The 23,067-nt window shown below is 38.9% G+C and overlaps 1 protein-coding gene and 1 pseudogene across 2 annotated transcripts; both read right to left on the bottom strand.

Annotated features, from left to right (window-relative positions):
* Positions 1–501: 501 nt before the first annotated feature.
* On the bottom strand, positions 502–3,490 carry LOC105180127 (annotated as a pseudogene).
* Positions 3,491–16,770: 13,280 nt separating this feature from the next.
* LOC105180126 (autophagy-related protein 18a-like) lies at positions 16,771–19,237 on the bottom strand. Of its 2 annotated transcripts, none has more exons than XR_002286479.1 (4): positions 17,990–19,237; positions 17,344–17,509; positions 17,095–17,268; positions 16,771–16,991 (listed from the first exon to the last, which is right to left on the bottom strand). XR_002286479.1 is itself a non-coding variant. In XM_011103779.2 (4 exons), exons 1-3 carry the CDS (start codon positions 18,299–18,301, stop codon positions 17,144–17,146), a joined length of 555 nt encoding a protein of 184 aa, XP_011102081.1. In that variant the 5' UTR covers positions 18,302–19,232; the 3' UTR covers positions 16,771–16,991; positions 17,095–17,143. The 2 variants fall into 2 exon arrangements, 1 of the variants encoding a protein (XP_011102081.1); XM_011103779.2 differs by having other exon boundaries at positions 17,095–17,220; positions 17,990–19,232.
* Positions 19,238–23,067: the final 3,830 nt, after the last annotated feature.

Raw genomic sequence — 23,067 nt, 5'->3', positions numbered from 1 at the left:
TTTATCTTTTTCAATTTGAGTTCCATATGTGGTTTTTTCTTTTTCAATTTGAGTTCCATATATGGTTTTTTCTTTTACAATTTGAGGACCATTGAGGAATTTTCATCCAATTGATTACGATAATTACTCTCTCTATTAGTCAATACAATCAAAATAACGATAAATTATAATTTTGGTCCCATAAGTGGACATGTTTCTAATTTTGGTCCCACAAGTAAATGTGCAAATTGGCCTGAGTGCGGACCATAATTGGAAATAGTCCACTTATGGGACCAAAAATATAATTTACCCTAATTGTTACAATCACTTTAAATGAAAATTATGGTATGATGCTTATGTGGTTAGGCATGCTAGAACTTCGACTTTCTGCTTGAAAATTCTCCATTTTATGATAGTGGAGATTTGCTTTGTGTCGCATAGTAAAAAGACCTCCTCTTTAATATACGCATCTGCATGTAAATATTCTCACATGGTGTGTCTTTTTGAGAGAGTGAGTGAGACCTGAAAATGGTCAAACAAAGCATCTGTGTCCTCCAAGTATTCTGCTTGACTATGCGACACAAAGCAAATCTCCACTGCATAAAATCGAGAAAAGTATCCGAGTCCTCCAAGTATTGTTCTTGACAATGCGACACAGAAGCAAATCTCCATTGCATAAAATCGAGAAGATTCAAGCAAAACGTAGAAGTTGTAGCATGCCTAACCACATAAGCATCATACCATCATTTTCATTTAAAGTGATTGTAACAATTAGACTTGGGCTGTAATACCTTGGAAAATTCCTCATCTCGTACTTGCAATTTGTTCTGCACACGAACCTTGATACGAGACAAAGTTTCACCATCATAGATCATCAATAAAAATGGCTTGCCAAGATTTTTAATTCGCTGCCAGAAGCAAAATGAATATATAAGAATTAAAAGTCAGAAAATAAAAGTAACAACATGAAGTGACACACATGAATCAAACATTTACTTGGGCCAAGAAATTTCTCTTCCTCTGGAATCTGCAATGAGAAATTATAAAAGTGGAGAAATTCTTGATATTAAAGATGAACGTGTGGGGAAGGCAATTTAAAGGAAAAAGTGTTGTAGGCTAAAACTGGCTTTGACCTTTTTTTCATCAACTATGATTCCTTCACCACTCACAACAAAACCAAGGAAAACAACTTTGTGTCCAAAAGTCACACTTTTTCAAGTTCCCGAACAACCTTTCCTTTCTTAGAACCTCTAGGACTTGTTCTAAATGTGTTACATGGTCTTCCGATGTCCTACTATAAACAAGGATGTCATCAAAGTACACAACCACAAATTTGCCTATAAATGCACGCAAAACATGATTCATCAATCTCATAAATGTGCTAGGTGCATTACTAAGTTCAAATGGCATAACTAACCACTCATTAAGCCCATGCTTTGTTTTGAAAGCGATTTTCCACTCATCTCCTTCTTTTATTCTAATTTGGATGATAACCACTTTTTAAATCAATTTTAGAAAAGATAGTAGAACCATTTAACTAATCAAGCATATCGTCTATCCTACGAATAGGGTGGCGATATCTTATCGTTATGTTGTTAATGGCTCGATAATCAACACACATCCGCCATGTGCCATCCTTCTTAGGGACCAGCAACACCGAAACTACACAAGGACTAAGTCTCTCCCTCACATAACCTTCGGCCATAGCATTCTTGGAATTGCCTTTGAATCTCTTTGGTCCCTTCGGGATTAGTATGATATGCTGGGCGGTTTGGCAAGGATGCTACCGGAATGAAGTCAATTTGATGTTCTATCCCTCGAATGGGTGGCAAATCTGGTGGCATCTCATCTGGAAAAACATCTTCATAATCCTGCAAAAGAGATGTAACAACACTAGGCAAAGAAGAGGTTAGGTTGTTATAATTCAACATAGCCTCTTTGTACACAAGTACTATGAGGTTTTGTCGAGAAAACAAAGCTTCCTTGATTTCACTCTTCTTACCAACTAGTAAACTCTCTTTCTCTTCTTTTTTCCTCTTCTTTTTCTTTTCTCTCGTAACTTTGCTTTCTATTTTTCCCTTTTTTAAATCTCTAATTCTTTTTTTACTCTCATTTTCACTTTCTTCTTTCCTTTCTCTTTTCTCACACTCTCTTTTCTTTTCTCTCAAGATCTAATCTTGCAAAATCTGTTTTGGTGTCTTCGGATTGAGAGTTATTGATTCTCCTCGAAGCACAAAAGAGTAACGATTTTGGAATGCATCATGTCTTACATGCCTATCAAACTGCCATGGTCTTCCCAACAGTATGTAGCATGCTTTGATTGGTACAACATCACCTAAAACCACATCCTTATATCTTCCAATTGAAAACAATTCCTTTACTTGCTTGGTCACCATCAGCTCTCCACGTTCATTCAACCATTGAAGCTTGTATGGGCGATGGTGCTTGATAGTAGGTAGACTTAATTCTTGAACCAATTCAATACTTGCCACATTGCAACAACTACCACCATCAATTATCATACTACATACCTTTCCATGAACTTGACAGCGTGTATGGAACAAGTTTTCCCTTCGACAATTATCTTCCTCCAGCATCTGGGCACTAAGGGTTCTTCTAGTAACAAGCAATTCTCATTCTTCGGCATACTCTCCATCACAATCTTCTTTTGATGATTCCTCTTTATCGGTGATTTCTTCCTTGGTTTCTAACTCTCCATGATTGTTGAAGATCATTGTACGTCGGTTAGGACACTCACTTGCTATGTGTCCTCTCCCTTGGCACTTGAAACACTTTATATCACGATTTCTTGAAGAATTGGGTTCGGGTTGTACCTTTTTGGCAGCAACTTGGTCACCATGTTTAGGATCTGACTGCTTGAATCTTGATGTAGAAGGGGTGTCTTTCTTGGGGTTGTTCTTCCATGGACCAAATGCCAACGAGTTAGAAGTCTTCCTCAAAAGTCCTCTTCGCTTGAGTTGTTGTTCCACCTTGATGGCTTGGTGTACCAATCTCTTCAAGTTCTACATAGCGGTGCATCTCCACAACATCGGCGATATCCCGATTGAGCCCACACAAGAAACGAGCCATCGTTGCTTCGTTGTCTTCTATAAATCTTCATCTCCTTGTAGTACTCATCAGCACTTCTAGAACCTTGAGAAAGACGTTGGAGATGGTTGTGAAACTCACGACGAAAAGAGGATGGAACAAACCTTTTCCTCATGATTGCTCCCATCTCTTCCCATGTTGTGATGGGACATTCACCATTCCTAACCCGTTCCTTTGCATCTGATCCCACCAAAAAAGAGCATAATCAGTAAACTCAAGGGCTGCGAATTTTACCTTTTTACTCTCTGAGTAGTTGTGGCATGAAAAGATTTGCTCGACACGCATCTCCCACTCCAAATAGAGTTCGGGATCACTTTTTCCTTTAAATGAAGGAATGGTGACCTTAACTCCTCCTAGGCCACCGTCTTCTTCTCTAGGTCGTCTCGGTCTATCTCTTGGCCGATTCACTCTTCTTGGCCGAATATCCTCATATTGTTCTCTGTCGCTTGGATCCTCCAAATACTCATTGTAAGTAGGGGGCTGAGGATGTGAATTTAGAGCATGTCTTTTATTTGTAGCTATTGGACCGGCTACTTGATTCTCTACTTGATCCAATCTTTCATGAAGTCCTTCTAGTTTACGGTCAAGCAACTTCTCAAAGTGGCTTAATAAGGCTTGCAAATGGAATGCATCGACCCCACCTTGAATCGTTTGTCCCAAATTGTTGTCATCACTTGCTTGAGCAACTCCTTTATCTCGATTTTCTGTCATTTAGTAAAATACTTTTTTTTTGTTTTTGTAGGAACCTCACCAAATTCTTGCCACACTCTTTTTTCTCTCTTTATTTTTCCCCTCGTGTTTCACTCATCACTTAATAGGCTCACACTTTTGGTCCTCAATGATAGTCTCACTTCACTCAATACTCTCTAATTTAAGCTCCTGTGAAACTCAATGCCTTATCTAGTGACTCAAACACAAATGCCGATTCTTTTCTCAACCAAGTATGTGGATGTGGACGCTTCACAGTCGCCTATAGCTAGAGAATGGTCTAAAGAAGTTCTATGTAACTGGGAAAATGAAGACCAATTGGCTTACAAAGATAATAGCAAAGTAAAGTGATGAACCTATTTTTTTATTTGTTTCTTCTTTTTTTTTTTTGCTGCTCTTCCTTTTTTTTGAGCTTTTCCTTTTGCTGTTATTTTTTTTGGCTTGTTCTTAGATAACAATGGGGGGGAGGTACGGAAGATTGTGGTGGTAGATAAAAGATTCAAGGTAAATCAAACGAAATAAAGAAAGCCTACCGTATCAACTTAGGCTCTGATACCACATGATATGGTATTGACCATGGGTGGCCCGATCTTTACAGCGTAGGCTAAAATGAATAATGAGGAATGTAAATAGCCAACCACGTTCTATGAACATGACCTACTACTTAGAACATTCAACCAAGCACGAGCACGAGTAAACCAATCCACACAACGACACACTTGGGTCAAGCACGAATTGGAGGCTTTGGGAATTCGAATCACCAATCTAATAGACTAGATTGACAAAGCAAAGGTTTCATCAAAGCAAAAACAAGTATATAACTCTCCAAAATAAGAGAACACTCAATATTTTATAAACTTAGATCAATTCTTCAATAATTTGATTGTATTCCGCATGCATGGCTGGTATGTGCCTTTTATAGGCCTAAAACACTTCCAAATTAACCTTCCATATTCCCAAGTGACTCCCTGGTGGACGTACATTTAATACATGGTAAAAAATGACTAAAAACTAAACAATCTTGGTCAAAAACGAGTAAAATCCATGCATGATCTTGTGAATCCGAAAATTGGTGTATAAATGCACTTTGAATGTATTTGGAAGGTCTCCTTTGACCACATGGCTACACTTGGATGAGTTGGGCTCCTATTGTGGGCTTCCTTGGGCTTGAATTAATTAAATTAAGCTCACATATTGGGCCTCCGATTGTGACTTGGTCCCATTGGAAAAGACTAAGTTAGATTGGGCTTGAATTACTTCTTGCATTCTCTTCAACCTTTCTCTTGTCATTGGCCCACTTACAATGGTTAAATCTCGGTCTATTGGATCTTGAATTTCTTTTTCTTGTTGGACGCCTTCGGTGTTCCTATCACATCATATACAAAATTCATTTAAGTGCATTCTCACATTTTTCTCCCATCATCACTCCTTCCACCGTTCGTCGTCTTTCTCCTCCAGGTTTCAAACTACCATCGCCCACATTCTGTGTAACAATCCGTTCTGCCGGAGATGGTGGGGGAATGCGCTCAACCGAAATTATGTTACCTTGAGCATCCCTTCTTTGTGCAAAAGCTGATTCTAGAGCTTCGAATCACGGTGGTAGGCTTAAATGCAATTTCTGCCCCGTATTTATAGGTTAGTGGCAATACAAGGACAATATAAACAGGGTGGCAATTTACGCACTGTATCCATAAAAATGTGCGCGATTTATGCCCTCTGACCAGATTATGACCATTTCCCCCTTCTAGCTACAATTTTAACCATTGTCCATTCTATACTCACAATTAGGCCCAACATGCTTCTGAAATAAATTAAGACTCCATAAATTCATACCTTGCATTGACTGCTTGGTCTCCGAGTATTCCAAGTTTTTGGTTTCACGGACTTCCTCCTACCACACTACCGCAATAGATGGTTCACAGGCACTTGGCTTCTTCAGCAACCAACAGCACAATCCTATTTCATTTCCTACCTTAGAGCGTAAAAGAGACTCTAATACAGGGACTTAATAGAATTTTAGATAAATAAGTTGAACAGAAGTGTTATGTTTATTGAAGAAATATAGAGAATATTACATAGATATTAATCCTCTATTGGAGGAGACAACTGGTTAGCTTCTCATATTATAGAGGACTTAACTTGTTGGGGAAACCCCCACAAACTAAAAAATTAGAACACTACAAATTATTGAAAGACTCTAGAACTCTAATGTTTTGAAGAGTAAGTGAAGTTTTTCTGATGATCCCCATCTGTTTCATTGCATCTTTATTTATAGACGTTCGCAGACTTCAAATTCGGACTCCAAACTTGTTTTGTGATAACGTCAGCGAATTCATCATCTTGGCATCACTGCATTCATTATTGCCTCGTCCTTTCCATCTGTTGGTCATAATGGCTTGTCAGTCACGTGATTTCCAACTGGTTTTCCTACTTTGCTGACTCTTGGCCTTTGTCGTTTTCTACCGACAGCCTTACCCTTGCTTTTCTATACTTTTTAATTTTTACTTCTTTTTGTAATAATTTTTCTTTTTCCCTTATCTTGGTCTGATTCAGGTTTATTTTGTCACCTAAATTTTTGTCCCGAATAGGGACTTATCTTGTTTTTCACAGCAAGGGCATAAATGATTATGCCACTGCCCAACATGTAACCTGTTGCACATCGTCATCTTTGTTGCTTCAGTCGTTGGCAGCTTAATTTGCCAGTTTAACCTCCTCTTCTTTTCAAATAAGATTTTTGCGAACTTGGTGCATTTTCCTGTCACGGAATTTAGCAGGAACGATCCATTAACTTTGTTTGAGAAAATTTTGAACGGATACTTAACTTTGTCCATCTCCGTGAGACAGACCCATAATCCCCAAGCTCTTCTGATAGAGATACTGTCTTTAGTAAAGGCCGATACCAGGGGAGCTTCTCCTGAGGCAGCTTTGATCTTGTTCAAAGCCACCATGTCTGGCCTCTACACTTTTATGAAATGAAATGCTGGATGAGACCCCTTTCCTGCCATTTCTGGAGCGACTGATACGAATTTTATCTCCAGAACATTGCTTCTTTTCAGGTGGGGATTGTTTTGCCACGACTGAAAGACCGCCCCACTAATCCATTCCGAAAGTTTTGAAATCATATCATTCTAGGACATCTTCTGGTTTAGGCCCCTCTAACATCCAGACTTTGTTATGTTTTCAAGATGTTTCGATAATGGTCTTGCTTGGGTTTACTCCTTTGCGAGAAATTAATTTTTTCCACATGCACTAATATTCTTGCCAAGTAGAAGAAGATATCTATTCGTTAGTATTAACCTTAGAGGTGCCTGTCATTGGACTAAAGCTGATCTTTGCCTCTTTAACCCCAGATGTGCTGGGTTGAGTTGAACCTCCAGGAGTTTGCATTTCCTGTGATTCAATTATTGTCGTTTCATCAGAGTCTGATCGTGGCCTTGTGCAATCGGTAATCGAATCCGACGCTATAAGTTCAGAGCCCTGTACTCTAAAGGCATATTTTGGGTCATGCTCCCTCAACTCGTGAGTCATCCCTATAGGTGATGCCTTCCGAATTGGTTATGGTAAGTCGTTCCACAACAAGGTGGATGCTAATAAGGTACTCCATATTGCGACCAGGACAATATCTGGATCAGCTCTTTGAATTTTTTCGGCAACTTGGTCATTCACCGCTAGCTGTCTGAACTTCCTGTCAAGCTCCTTGAGATTTTCCCAGAGCTTCCTGAGTTTCAACATGATGGAGTTCGCTTCAGATGCCTCCATCTCTTGTCAGGAAATCTGCAAGAACATTTTCATGAGATTTTATAATGACAATATTATAACAATGATATTGGCATTCAGCTTTTCAACTGATAATACGAGTGTTCTCTATTTTCAATTCTAATTTATATTTTAAGTTTGATAATATAATAGTATTATCGAATTTTAAAGTAAATTCTTTAGCAAGTAAAAATAAAGGCCATTTCTTAAAAACCTTCCAAACCTCAGAGAATTCTTTCTCGGTAACATGCCAAACTATGGCTTGTTGTTCTGAGAAGAACCATCCTATGTATCTACAAGGTTCTTCTCCTATAGTTGTTTTCTTCATGAGCACTGCTGCCCATCTATAGTCATTGGCATCTATGCAGACTATCAATTCAACCCCATCCTGTGGTATAGCAAGTTTTGGCAAGTTACTGCAAACCTATATTAGCTCACGAACCTTTTTTGCGTGGATTTCTTCCCATTCCACTTTTAACTTTCCGTTTCTTTCAGAAATGGTCGAAAATTCTTCCCGTATCATGCAAGATCCCTAATAAAGATACCTGCAAAATTTACAACTCCCAAGAAGCTCTGCAAATGCTTCTTGTCCTTGAGCACGTTTGAAAAATTGCGGATTTTTTTCCATAATATGATCCTATAACTCAATTCCTATTTCGCAATAAGAATTCCTAAAAATTCAAATATTTTACAAAATTTTCTCTTATCCTGCATTTTTTGATGAGTTAATCTGGCATCAAAATCACCACATTTGCTGCGAAATTTTTTTGGCATTATGTTGTTAAATGCCTTTTCTCTTTGCAACACCTGTATCTCACTACCACAGTTAGTAGTAAAGATTAAAAGATTTCTTTGATTATCCTTCATATATTTTGCAAATATTTGAATAAAATTGTTACCCAGCAAGATATTGGCACTTGTATCATGAAAGTAAATAGGAGGTATTTTAACCCTAAACCAGGGTGATCCAAATGCTCCTCCAATCATGATCTTAGCTTCTCATATTCCATTATTAAGTATCAGCATTTTTTGAGAAAAACCCCTTCCAGCAATAAGAGGTAAGGTTTCCCTTTCTTCCTTAGGGAAAACTCCATGTTTTGTCGTGCAAATTCCTGATTCTAAATGAATATAAGTTGAAAAATACTCTGTCTGATATTGATCATAAAAGATATGTATATAGAAAAGGGACTCGTCATTCAATCCTTATGGTAACAACAACAAGACTGAATTCCGTTCCGCTACCTTTTCTTCCCCATGGTTTATGATTTTCAAGGAAACTTAACCCCAAAGTCATACTCTCGTTTTCTCGTCCAGCAACACCTGCAACTAAAATTTCATGGCCTGCTATTTCTAACATGCCTTCATATTTTTCCAGCAAAAGGTTGCTGTAAATGGTATAAGTCATCACAAGGGAAAAAATTTTCCTTCATAGTGATGTCAAATATAACTTGTATTTCTTTCCATCCTTCAGAGCATCTAAGTTTTACGTTATCTACCCTAATCTCTTAAGGAGTTAGAGATTTTAATAACTCTTTCTCCTTTCCTTTGTAGCCTGTAATCCTTTCTTCCGAAAAGGACATCCGACTACTAAACTCAATTCTAGAGATAAGTGTTCTATCTAAAACTGGATGATCTTTTATGATGATATCAACACCACCTATTCTAGGTATCCTAATAAGATCTGGTGTCATTATCTTGGCGAATTCCTTGAAAATTCTAGGACTCTCAATATACTCTTTCCTATGAAGCAAATCTGAATGATGTGTATTGGAAATGGCATAAGCTATTCCATAAGTTATAGAATATGGTCTGTTACCTTCTTTCATCAGATCTTTTCTCTTAAAATCTTGATGAAGGGTTAAAACTCTACTAAAATCTTGGTCTGCTGGGTTGTAGCAATCCTAGGATGAATGTCAAAAATCAATTTTTCTACCTACAGATTACCTATTATTGTTCCGAAACAACCATCTCTTAGATTATTGATTCTTCTATTCATTATAGATAAATGTATTTATGAATCAATTCCCTCTTTAAAAGTTGCTTTTATTACTACTTGAATAGTTTCTATGTGGATCAATTTCATAGTAAAAGCTACTTCTTCTCTAAGCTTACTTAATTTTTCAAGAATTTCTTCTTTAGGAATTAGTTGCAGTTCCATCACATTTTCAATAAGTTCCATTAGTATACCAAACTCACCTAAACTTACTTTGTAGTTATGTGATTCTTCCTTTGGTTCAGTCCTATCTGGTTTAGGACTTTCCCAATTCCTCCAATCCTAAAACCATCATATGGGCTAAGGTTGGACACTGTCATCCTGGAGAAGAATCCTGGCATGCTTTTGGAAGTTTGAAGCCTATCTCCCTCGTTGTAATTTTCTGATTCGGTTGAAGATCCATACGAATTAGTCTCTATTTCTTCCTCACAAACACTTTCGTCTGATAGAAGGGTTTCAAATTGATAAATGGTTACCAGATCGCCATAATAGACTGCATCAAATATGTCATCCGTGCCTTCAAATTTTCGTAATTCACCATAATTCTGCAGGCAGTCAGGAGATATATAGATTTTAATGCTCAGCAGGTCCAGCAATTGCAGTCTTAGAAACTTTCATTGGCTCGGGTATGGGCCGACATGAAAGTTCTTCTTGTATGGGTTCTTCCGGTGGATCTTGCATCAGTTCGTGTAGATCCTTGGGATGAAGCCCTTGTCAGTCTTGTTTTCTGTCAAGATTTGTATGTTCTGGCTTTTGACTTGGACCACCATGATCTTCGTTGGGAAAAGGTTCTTCTAGAACTCCTGGGGTGGGAGTCACTATTTTGCTTCCTCCTTTTCCTTGGCTCGCTTGCTTCTCCTATAATAGTTGAAAAATCATTGTTACAACAAAGAGGCGTTCGTTTGATTTTACCTCTTAGTGTTTTCATGTTCTTCTGGATGGATGCTTGATAACACCAACCCTTCAGTTTGTCTTTAAGGAAAGATATTCTTTGCGCCACTGAATCTAGGTGTCCTTCAGGTGCTTTGTATGACTGGATCAATATTTTTCCTCCATGGACTGCATATCTTTGCAAAGAACATTGGAGCTGCTACTTCTATTGCTACTCCACTCTGGAAGAAATACTTGCAAAGTAAATAGATATATTCAACCATTGCGCAAATACTTCTTTGTTCAAGGCTGAAGAAAGCTTGTGCATATTCTCTAGCCTTTTTTGCTCTACTTCCTTCGAAATACCCATCTCCGATGAAGGGTATCTTGATGAGTCTTCCTAGCCGGTCAACTATCGCACCCTTTGAATTCCGGCAAGGATACTTGCTTTTGTATCTTCTGGGGTATTGTCCCATCCGATCTTTACAGATTCGTCCAAGCTCAACTCCACAAGCTTTATAAAGTTTTTCTTGTCGAGCTCTAGGGTAGAGGCTACTACCTTGATGGTTGCAACCCATTCTTCTATCAATTTCTCATTATTTCGAAAATCAATAATATCTAGGTTCAGTATAGCGCCATATGGATGCAAGGGATGAGCATGGTCCTTGCCCATTGTGCATTTTCAAGCACTCTCTTTGGATTTCTTCCTGAATTTTGCTTTAGCCTGTTTCCTACAAATGTTGGAGTGGCATTAGTGTGGAAATCCGCACTCTCTCTCATCGGTTGATCTGGTGGAGGATCATTAGGAGATGTACTTTCCTCCGGCGGTGGTAGTGCTAGAGTGATTTCATTTGTTTGGATATTGACTAATGCACAATCTCGAGTTGGGAAAAGGATTCGTCAATTCTTGTAGATCTGATAGATCTGCTCTTGCTACTTCCATTATTTTATAGATCTGAATGCGATAATCAGATCTTTTCTAGACTTTGACTTTGGAATCTCCGTGGCCTTCCCCTTCTTGTGTAAAAGAGGTATTGTCCAACGGCATCCTTGATTCGCTCTTGTCTAGATTTAGATGTCTCAGGGTTTTCCCTTTAGTTTGTCTTTTGATCTACAATGTCTGCTTTCAGATCTATAAGATCCTTGTGTAGAACGGGAAGGTTCTTAAGGACCTCGTCCACCTTGTAGCTCAAGGACTCTATTTTTATAGGTATATGGATTAATCTATGTCCATATTGTTGAACTATCTTTTGTATCTCCCTTAGATCTTGGGAGATCTTCGATGTGTCCGACTTGAGTTATTTCCAGTCAGTTTCTTTAATCATAATTTTTAGAACTGTAATTATGTAGGAATTTACCCGTTTCTCTTCTATTGGCTGGGATTCTACCATGGACTTCAGTAGAGTGTAGATGCCTCACTGCATTTCCTGGTAGTACTTATCGGACTTCAAAATTTCTCAGTTATTCTTGTTCTTCTATCGTGAGAAGTTTCGGATCAATCGTCGTGCGACCGTTGTAACACTTGTCAAGAATTTCCATGAGAAATTTCCTTCTTTGTATTTTCAGAATCAGGAAATATTCTCTATTTTTAGTGTAACTCGAACTTTGGTTCGGTTCTATTTTCTCTCAAAAGAATCTACTCCATTACTGGATAAATAATATCAAAATATAATATTATCATATATTTTTCCAGTAAACCTAGGCTCTGATACCATTCTGGTAGAGTATGTACAAAAATATGCATTACAATACAAAATAATTAAGAATGGATTAAACTGCTCATTTTAAAGTTGTTGAGGGGTAAATTGTCTAAAATTTAAAATTATGGACTCTCCAAACACGCTCTTTTCTCTCACACACACTACCACATCTTCACAAACACACACTACGACTCTCCTACATGGTGATCTTGAAGGCGATGGGGAGGACGCCGGTGAAGCTGATCATCGAGGAGAGGATGATCTCGGTTTCTTGGGTGTGTCTGAAACTGCACTTAGCCAAACATTCTGCACACTAGGTATGAACTGGGAGGAGAGGGCAAGATAACTATCAAAGCGAAACATACCTCAAAATTGGTGTTGTACATCCCCTTTGGGAATAAGGGGTGAGTGATCAGATGTGCGAGGTGGGAGGTTGATATATGTAGACTGCGGCCGTCATTTTATCCACGTGTCATTTACCAGGATTCTATCCAACCACTTCCACAAGCTACAGGCATCAGTACCATAGTTGTGCCAGGTAAACCATTCTCCTTGGTTTGGTAGAGGAAGCAAGCCAGTACTCATTATACAATCATTAAACTCATCACTAGCTAATCAATGTTCCCCAGAGTAGCCACACACCTCACTAGAGTTACGAACAACATTAAAGTCACCACCCACAATCACATCTCCTTAATACACTGCCCTGCAAGTAAGGTGAGTGCCTGCCAAAGATCTCTCCGAGCACCCACATCGTTGGCACCATATATGACCGTGACAGCATAAACAACATGTACATTTCTCGCATGAACATGACAATGTATAAATTGGATACCGATGTCCATAATATTTACATGAAGTAAATTATCATCCCATGTAAGCCAAATTCTTTTCCTAGCACTCGCATAATCAACAAACCACTTCCAACGCATTAGGTTATTGGACCCGCGTCTCTTGGAGATCAATGAAGTGTAGCCTGAACTCCTCTACTAGCTCAACAACAGCGAGTTGGTGGTCTCTCCTGGTCAGGCCTCAAATATTCCAAAAGGCTAAAATCAGCATGGATTGCTAGTGGAGGGGCTGCATCTATTAGGACCCCGGTGATATTATCTACATCAGTCTCAAGCAGAGTGAGCGCATCAAAAGCATTATACAGAACAACTTCTTTAACTTTCTCCTCTCGACTGCTCCGCATAGGGGCTTCCATACACTTAAAGGCCTCCCCCTCAACCACCGGTCCAACTACCGAGACGGCAGGTTGCCGAGCTCGCTGCACATAGATCGAAACTGGGGGTTTTGTAAGCTTGCTCATCGCACAATCCTTCGTTGCATGTCCCAAAATCATGAAAGTGGTGCATTTTGGTGGCAACCAGTCATATTCAATGTCAACCTTCGATGTGGCTTTCCCCCCTTTCTCGGTAGGTCACATAATAACGAGGTGCTTAGGAAATTTAGACGTGACATCGATCATAAAACATGCAGAATATAGCGGCTTCCCTATTCCACTTGCCACCATACTCAGTCCCTCATTAGTCCATAGTTCCACTGGCAAATGATGAAATCGACCCACACCAGGACCTATGTGTGTTTCAACTTTCTCAATACCATGCCAGTACCCACTTCTGCAACACAATGGATTATCCTTGGAACAGCCACGGACCCCCCCTCAATGATTTCCTCCATCGCCACGGTCGTCTTAAATCAGAAGAACAAGAAACATTCGTCGTTGCCGTAACATCAATCAACATAGACAATAAAGATTTAACGTAATCTTTAAGGTTGTGAAAATATGGATGTTTACCCAAATAATATCCAACGGCCTTAGAGATCCAACGCCTAGATCCATTTCAAATAGTTTCCAACGTCGGATGAATAATAATTTCTCCATTTTGCCTACGGAGGAACATAGTCCAAGGTTTTACAGGTCGAATTATGAACTGCATCAGTGATTTTATCAATAGAATTAGGAAAGCTTAAACTAGAAAGAAGAGGAATATTACCGACAAAAATCCCAATCGACATCGTAGTCGTCACATGAATTGCAGCTAGGGGTGGCGGCATCTCAGCAATGGGCATTGTAACAACACTACCAGCAGCAACCGAATTCGTTGCTGCTGCAACCAACTCTGTAACAGCATTCAGAACAGCCGGCGATGGGCCAACAACAGCAATAGACCCAGTTCCCGTGGACGACAATGCAACAGAAGTAGAATCCATCCGCAGTGTACCAGACACCGGCGGAACAGAAGCAGCACCTTTCTGTGACGCAGCAGGCAGAACAGGAGATGACGCAGCAGAAGTCGCGTAGGTGATCTCCTTCGGTGCAACAATCGCGAGAACAGGTTCAAGCGAAATTCCAGAACCCAAATCTGGCTGATTGTCGAAGACGGCGGAATTCTGTCGTGCCCGTCGAAAAACTCACACCAGCAGGCTCCCTTCTGTTAGGAAAACACAGAGTGGACGGAGAGGGCCAAACTGCGCTTCCCACTTCTGTCTTACAGTTTCCAACGCCGCCAAGAGAAATAACATCTCCATCATCAACAATCTTGTGCGCTAAATTAAAAATTTCTGCCATATTGAAGGAGGAACGAATCTCATCCTCCAACCGCGCTGGTAAAGCAGTAGAGACGCCATTATCGTTGATTCCATGGTTAGTACTATTTTCGCCAAGTGTAGTTTCAGACACATCCAAGAAACCGAGACCATCCTCTCCTCGATGATTCGCACACTCTGCAATAGGTTTGCCAGCGTTTTCCCTATCGCCGTCAATTTATGATCAAAACCTATTTTCATCTTATCTAAAAAAGGCGAAAAAAATTCAATAAATTTAAAGCTTCTTTTTTGGTACATCAATTGCGAAATACATTTCTAGAATGCCCAATATCTATTTTACATCTTAAAAGCAAAAATGTCCAATTTTCATAAGATTTTCTTGAATGTTTTTCAAAAGGTCCAATAATGTATATATATTCATTAAATTCTAAAAACTTTAGATTTTAATGACTCAAATGATGTAGCTCTTATTCCATTGCGGTCCAGATCTTCTTTAATATTATAGAGACTTTCCAACGATGGTTCACCCGTGGATGTATGGGGATTGTCGAGAGCGCGAGCCCCTCGCCTCTCCCAATCTCCATCCGGATCCCTTTGGCTTTTTGGAACGTGGGAAGACTTCGGCTACCTTATCGCAAGGGTTTCGACGAAAAAAAGCATCTCCACTAAATTAAGAGTTTAGATGCCCGAAGATCTAAGAAGGTTGAATCAGGAATACCAAGCCAATCGCCTACGTTCGTATCCTGTCTTCATAGTGAGACCTGTTCCTGCAGACTCTTTCTAATATGTCCTTTTCTTCCCTAATTGATTAGAGATGAGACTAAACCTGCGGCACGTCTGGGTCAGAAGGGTTTGGTCTGTCTGCCCATTCAAGCAAGCCAGAGCGAAAGGAAAGTGTACCGGGTTAAAAGCCAGTAGCTATCCAGTCGAATGCGAGCCAGGCACAAAAGCAAGACTAGTCCTCATGATGAAAGGCCGAAAGAGAAAAATGAATTGATTAGATGAAAATACAAGAAATTCTCAGATAAAAGAACGGCACGTGCTGTATGAACAAAACAAATATGGCTCACTTAGGCCTTACGCCAGGACTTTTGCTATCAACCAGGATAGCCTAGAAGACTTGTAGAGAGATTAATATTAAACCCTACTTAGTTTCCTTCTTTCTCCGAGGTTCGAACTAGTTATTGGACACTTGACTTCCTATTCCTAAAGAGATAGACTTGATCGAGGCGGACTCTCAATCTCTTAAATGAATCCCCTCACTACCTTTCAACTCGGGGTCTTCTAAGGGAGGCAAGAAATTGGACCCTTGGCCCTAGACCGGGTGAGCGTTCAACAATGTCCTTCTTGGTTTCATACCTTGGAATTTCAATAGAATTCCTCAGGACACCTTTATTGATCAAATCTGTAGCACGCATCCTCAAGTCCTAAGTCCATGTAATTGTGGGGAACCTCTTAAATCCTCAAGTCCTAAGTCCATGTAATTGTGGGGAACCTCTTAATAACGAACTAAGGGAACTTCTGAAGAAGGAATTCGCGCAAGTGTGTCCACACCCCCCAAACTGACTTGACGAGGAATCCATTCTCGCGAACAAACACATATTGGACCTTTTGAGGCAATTATAGACCCTGAGAGACTATTCAAATTGATCAATAAAACTCGATCTCAATGCTATTTTGTACAAAACTACACGATTTGAAAAAGAATCATATTTTTTGTGATAAATTTTCCTCCAAAAATGGTTACATCATGTGTCCACTACTTGAGCATAATCATATTTATTACCCTTTTTTTTGTGGTTATCAATTGATTTTGTTAATTCATAAGTATTAGATGTAATAATTGGCATTTTGCAATTTAATAATAATTAGTAAATATTCTGAAATAATTCTTATATTAATTTTCATGTTAATTATTAGTTAAAAAAGTTTGTTTGTACGGTTCGAGTTCAAGCTGGAGCATAAAAAATTTGAGATGATCAAGCTCGAGTTCGAATTTTTTACCCAGCTTAATTTGAGCTTGGCTCATTAACACCCTTAATATGCCTATAAAGAAAAAGGTATATTTCTTCTAATATAATATAGTCAAGCTCGAAAGGACTATTTGCATTGAAAACTCGTATATACACAAAACAAAGAACTGTATTTTATACTTCCAGAGTGTGTATCTGTAACTATTTGCAGTTTTTTGCCAAACTAATACATTCACAATCCAATGAATTTCCTGCAAAATCTATCTAAAGTATACTCATGAGTTCTGGCTGAAGGAAGTTGTGGCATTCATCTCCCCACCTACAATTGGATCAAACTTGCATCTGTAGAATCTGTATAAACACAAGTTTGTCAACATATGCACAACTTTTTATCTTTTTACCTACATTTGCAAGATTTATAAGTAAGCTTAGTCAAACTCTCTCAAATACATACCTTCCATTCGTGCCGACAATGAGAACTATGTTGTTTTGGTATCCAAATGTCACGATGTGTTGTATATCTTTTGGTACATGAAACGAGCCGTCGGCCACTCGGGAATGAAATACTTCCGCAGAATACCTGCATTGCTTGTAACTACTTCATACTAGAGCAGTACATTGCTTAAAGCTGCCTTCATCATTTTACAAGCTTTTGCACTAAAAATTGCATAAAAGAGTATCGAGAATATTCAAAACAAACTACCTTTGTTGTAGGAAAGACTCGGAAGAGACATATTATTTCGTTTTGCGTCCTTTAAGCTGAGAATATCAACGGTTCCTTTATTGCTTGTAACAGCCAGCCACTCAGCATCAAAGCAGAAAAAGAGGCTGTGAATCTCTGTTCTTTCAAATGCAGAACCCCTTCTCATCTACATTGGAACAATGAACATATTTAGAGGCAGGAGAATAACAAGAAATCATCATAAGAAAGAGCTAATCAGACTGCAGAGGTCGAGAGCAGATTGAGATAGTTTAAGTGTCAATGCTTCGAGTGCTAATTACACGGCTCCAACCACAAATATAATATCAAGAAACGACAATTCGTTCCAAGAAATTATGTTAACTCGCAAATCTGTTGTTTCCCGGAATAAGCACAAAAGCGTGGGAAGAACATTAGGCGGCGTGAAGAGGTTGTTTGACTAATCTTATTAAAATATGTTATAAGCTCACACATCATACATCTAATAATTTGCTGTTGACTATATAAACAACAAAATTTAACATTAAAAAATAATTGCCGCGGCCGTTATTAATTAATATTCATATAAAAGATAATATTTATGCAGTGTTTACGTTGTATTGCACACATCAAATATAGCATAAACATTAAACGGTAAAGGGAAATGCACCTCCTGAAGCAGCATTCCGGACAATGTGTCGAACAACCTATTCAATGTGCCCTTAGTACTCGCGGCTGCCAGCAGCCTCCCGTTGTTCGACAAAGCAACACACGTAACGTCCAAGTCGCTGGCCTTTATCACCCTAATCCAACTCACCTCGTCCTGCAACACCCTTACTTCCCCCTTATCCCGTCCTAAGCAAACCAGAACCATCCGCCCCGACAGCGAAATTTCGCACAACCCCTTCGGATTGGGCTCCGTTTCTATCTGATGCAGCAAACGCAGGTCCATAAGATCGTGAACAGATATCTTCTGCATCATAACCGCAACAATGCGTTCCTGCCTTAGGCGAACGCTCTTCACTCGGAACGGTAAAAGAGCTATCCAGTGAACTGTCCCACAGAATCATCCCAGATCATGATTTTGTTGCGGCTGAGTCTTGGAGTGGCCCCTTTGCCCACTACGGCGAATTTGTTGGTGCCGAAGATCCTCAGCACGATACCAATGCCACCACCTTGGTGATTCTTGGAGAAAGTCTTGGTGAATGGTTTGTACAAAAGGATCGGTGTTGAATATCATGAAGCCATCGGTGGTGTCGACAGCAAAGCTGTGCTTTCCTGGTTGAAAGAAAGGTGCAGGATGGATGGTGGGGGGGTGGCGTTAGGGTTTCTCGGATTTCAGATAGTGGGGCCGGCAGTGGTTGACGATGACACCATTGCGGAGGAGAAAATGGAAGAGGGGGAGGGATGGAGGCGAGGGGCTGACGGGTCGGAAAGAATTATTTATTTTGTACAGTGCCCGACAGGCGTCGGACACACACTACAAAAAATCATTTTATTTAAACAGATTTTGGAACAATTTTTTTATTAATTTGTAACAACTTTTTTTAATTTGGAACGGCTTTGGTAACGGTTCAGCCTATCGCAGCTCAAATGAGCATTACAAATTATTTGTGATAGTACCAAAGCCGTTACAAATTTTCACGGCTTTTATAACGACCATAATGGTCAATTATGGCTTTTACAAATATAGCCAAAATTAAAAAAATAAATTTGTAACTACTTTTGTAACGGATTAATTTTTTGTATTTGGAACGGCTTTTATAATAGTTTTTGGTATAGTTGTGCTTGTCCTTTGGATTGACTTTTGTAAAACTTTTTGTAACGGCTTTTGAGACTGATTTGGTAACGGTTGTTGGAATGGATACACTGAATTATTGTAACTATTTTCGGCACAATGTTTGTAATGACGTGACAAATTTATTTAGTGTATGGGTATTACAAAAGTCGTTACAAACGCAGTAACAAAAATTGTCATTTTTTTTAATAAATTTCAATATTTATTATAATTAATTTTATTTCTTTTTTAATTTTAGTATTTATTTTTTTATTTTAATACTTTATTTATTTAATTTAAAAATTTTAATATATTTTAATATTTATTTGGTAAAATTAAATAAATGTTTTTTATTAAATTGTGCAATATCATATAAGAAATGCATAATATAAGAATAATAATAAATTCATTAAAAAAATACAAATATTGTATTATAATTATTTTTTTTCCAAAATTATAAAAAAAATCCTAATTTGAATCCTGGTCATCCACGGTTGCTTGTTGCTCTTAATCGTCAACCCCATCAGGTGCTGGATGATCAGTTGGAGGCTGGAGAGGTAGACAATCGGGCTAGTTTGGATCGATGCTACTGATGTAGCGGTCGAGAATGTGCACCCAATTATCCAGGTGGGGCGCTGCGGTTGTGGTGGCGAGGGCGATGGAGCTGTGATGGTCAAGCAAGCGTGTGGTGGGTCTCGGAGCCGAGACCAAAGACTCGGCCCTCTTCCAACCACCAACTGCTGATATCCAGACTTACTACTCATTCGGGGGCCATGGAGCCTTGAGAGGACAATAGGGGGTCTTCATTGTTGTTTTGCTGTCTGTGGCGTTCCTCCATCATCCTCAATAAAATCTCTTGCGAACATGTTAAACAATTAGATTAAAAAAATAATTTAGAATTTTAAAAGTGAATTAAGTCAATTACTTATCGTGACCTCCTCTTCCCTCAAACTGTTCAACTAGTCCTCCTCGTTCTTCTTGTACACCTTCTCGAACACCTCCATTTGATTGATGGGGAGTATGAGTTGTGTCTCCTATTTAAAAATTATTTTAAAAAATGATTAGAACTCTAAAAAATGAAATGAAATTATTAATATGGGTTAAAATACTTACCATCTTGTGCTTGTGCGCCCAACAAATGACGACCCTTCCAGTAGACGGTCATTGCTGCTTCTGTGTTTGTTGCCCGATTGAATTTGTTCGTAGCCGACTATGCCTGGAATTCTAGGTTCACCCAGAAGTCTAGGAGCTAGCGCCAGATCTCCTTGGTCAGCTACAACGGGCGAGCCAAATGATTCCGAGCATTAGCATTAGCAAGAACTTCCCGGCCTATGACTTGACGAATTCGAGCATGATCTCGTCGTCGCAGTCCCGCCAGTACGGCATATGCAAAATTACCCAGATAAAAAAAGATTAATTATTTGATTAAAAAATATAAATTTAATATAAAATAAATTAATATCATAGTTACCTTCAGCTTTGGAACCAAATAAGTGGTGCTCCTGTGGGATCTACGAGATGTTGGCCCAAGGATGCGGATAATGCCTTTTGACAGCAGCATTGATTGTCGTGTGAAAATCGTAATCAGACTTGAAAATAATAATGCAATTTTAAAGTCGATAAAAAATAAAGAAAAATTATAAATTAATTGAATAAAAATATGGTGTGATGTACCTTGGATCCCGGAAGCTGATGTATTGCCTCTGGGCCTGTGGGGGAAGTAGTGCTGCTGGTGGGGGTCGGGGTAGTCGTGCATCCCATCGTCAGGCCAGGGCCTGTGAACTTTTGGCCCCCGCCTCATCTGACCCCACTACACCGAAGTCAGCGGGAATCAGCAGTTGCTGGGACCTTTGGAATTTCCGGGCGTTCGATGTAGTTATGCAAATATAACAATAAAATAAATGGGGCTATGATTGAATAAAAAATGAGAGATACATAAATCATAGATTAAGAATTACCTTTTGATTTGGTTTATTTTGAATCTCCTTTGTTTGACCCGTGACGCAAGGTTTCAACGTAGAAGCCCTCTAAAGTTGCGTCCACACCCAACGAAATTTGGGATCACTCAATCGTCTTTTCTAGAAAAAATTAGGGAGAACACCAAGTGTGTATACAAGAGGGTCAGTCGAGAGGTGGAGTTAGGTGTAGGAAATTATTTTGTGTATTATGTATTTTTTTCATTAGTTATTCCAAATAACTAATACACATATATACACCTTGTATGGATGCGTTAAAATATGTCTAGATTCATTTAACCATCCAAAAGATAATAAAATTCTTTATTCGAAATGAATGATGACTAACATGGCACTTTCCAAAAGTAAATTTGTTAGTAAATAATTTACTTTTCTAATCATTTCCACCAACTTAATTGAGGGGCTAGAACCAATTTTAATTAATTAAAATACAAGGGCCAATAATTTTAATTAAATATAATTTAATTAAAGCCCACTTAATTAAGTTCATTATTTATTTAACTCAATTATATATATAAGCCCAATAAAGTCTTTATTAATTAATAAGTCCAACTTATTAAATAATAAAGGCAAGCCCATCATAAATTAATCATATTAATTTATTCTTGGACTTATCCATCTAATGGATCCGTCTTTTTTATAAGTAATTCAATTACTTATGGAATTAATTCTAAATTAATTCTCGCTCCTTCTCGGTGATTTGTGTGTGACTTTTTAGGTTTACCTTTCAGCTAGACTTAGGTTAGTGTCAAACACTATTATTAACTAAATTCAATTTAATTAATAATTCTTGATCAACCCTTGATCAAGAAAGCCCCGCCACCATGGGTGGCCGTCTAGCAACGGTCGATGGCACTAGAAACTAAGCGAATATCCATGTGAATTTTTAGGCTCTCAAGTCCATACGGGATTAATACTTGAGATTGTGTTACGCCAAATTGCTCGACATAGTAACGTCTTTTTCCTATACGATCAATGACTGTGGCCACAACTTTATACAACATAGACGCATCTCCAAGTGCATAGGAGATACCTCTGTCACGTTTTGATAGGAAATAGATCCTCTTCTAAGGAACTCACCGTCCTCACTACATACTTTGACTGCACTGGACAAGCCTTATGATGAGCATGTTTGAGACACGATCACCTCTTAAACAAATCAAAGATACAGTCATCGCATCCACGTGACTGTCGTGATTCTCAAGTCTGAGGACTACTCTCATACTATCGAAGCCGGAGATTCGAGTATTATCGATCAAGCCTGTAAGGCTTCCTTGTAATGATACCCACGAGTAAGTTTAGTCGATTCGACACCTAGCCAATCGACCCACTGTGATCGCATAAACATCTCATATTTGTTGCTGGTGAAATACGACACTCATCAAATCAATGAGACTCTCAATGCAAGCCTCAGTAGGACTCTCGATGCCTAGTCTCGAGGCCCTCGACTTAGAACATTTCAAACCCAACCTTGGCAATCGGTTTCATGACCACAACCCAATCTGGGGTCCAATTGTTGCATGGTTGTTAAAGTGGTTAGTGGACATCTATTCTGATGTCAAAGCAGTGCTTGACGTAATTTGGTAAGCACAACAAATACGTGTGCCGAAGACGATTACTTAACATATTCATCGAAAAAATATTGCTTAAATAAAGATTGCTTCAATGATTCTCAAAACCACCAATCCAATTGGATTTTGGTCACCCATTCAAACAGTATCCCACTTGATCTTAAAGCCAATAACTCATATTTCCAGATTAAATTGATAATGAGCAATCTGTGATATCGGCTAGGTCTTATGGATCTAATTTTTGTTTATGCCAATATCCTACGGTCCAACCGCACATTACATCTTCCTATCATCACTCAAAGCAGATGATGGTGTCTAAGATTTTTTCCTTGGGCCCTTTTACCTTGTGCGTAGCCCAGTTGTCATCCTCTAAAGTGACTACTAGTGCGGCTATGCTGGGTAGCATACCCAACAATCGTGTTTT

The sequence above is a fragment of the Sesamum indicum genome, unplaced genomic scaffold (genome assembly GCF_000512975.1).
Source record: "Sesamum indicum cultivar Zhongzhi No. 13 unplaced genomic scaffold, S_indicum_v1.0 scaffold00339, whole genome shotgun sequence".
Taxonomy (NCBI): Eukaryota; Viridiplantae; Streptophyta; class Magnoliopsida; order Lamiales; family Pedaliaceae; genus Sesamum; species Sesamum indicum.
The sequence above is the reverse complement of the archived record's forward strand: the minus strand, read 5'-3'. Positions and strand labels throughout refer to the sequence as shown.

Bases quoted from the DNA above. Each gene is read 5' to 3' on its own strand.
- LOC105180126 (XM_011103779.2), bottom strand. From the start codon at position 18,301: ATGATGCAGAAGATATCTGTTCACGATCTTATGGACCTGCGTTTGCTG. The intron at 17,510-17,989 runs GTGCATTTCCCT...GTTCCAATGTAG, and splicing joins CCGGAATGCTGCTTCAGGAG to ATGAGAAGGGGTTCTGCATT. The intron at 17,221-17,343 runs GTAGTTTGTTTT...CAAGCAATGCAG, and splicing joins GAGTCTTTCCTACAACAAAG to GTATTCTGCGGAAGTATTTC.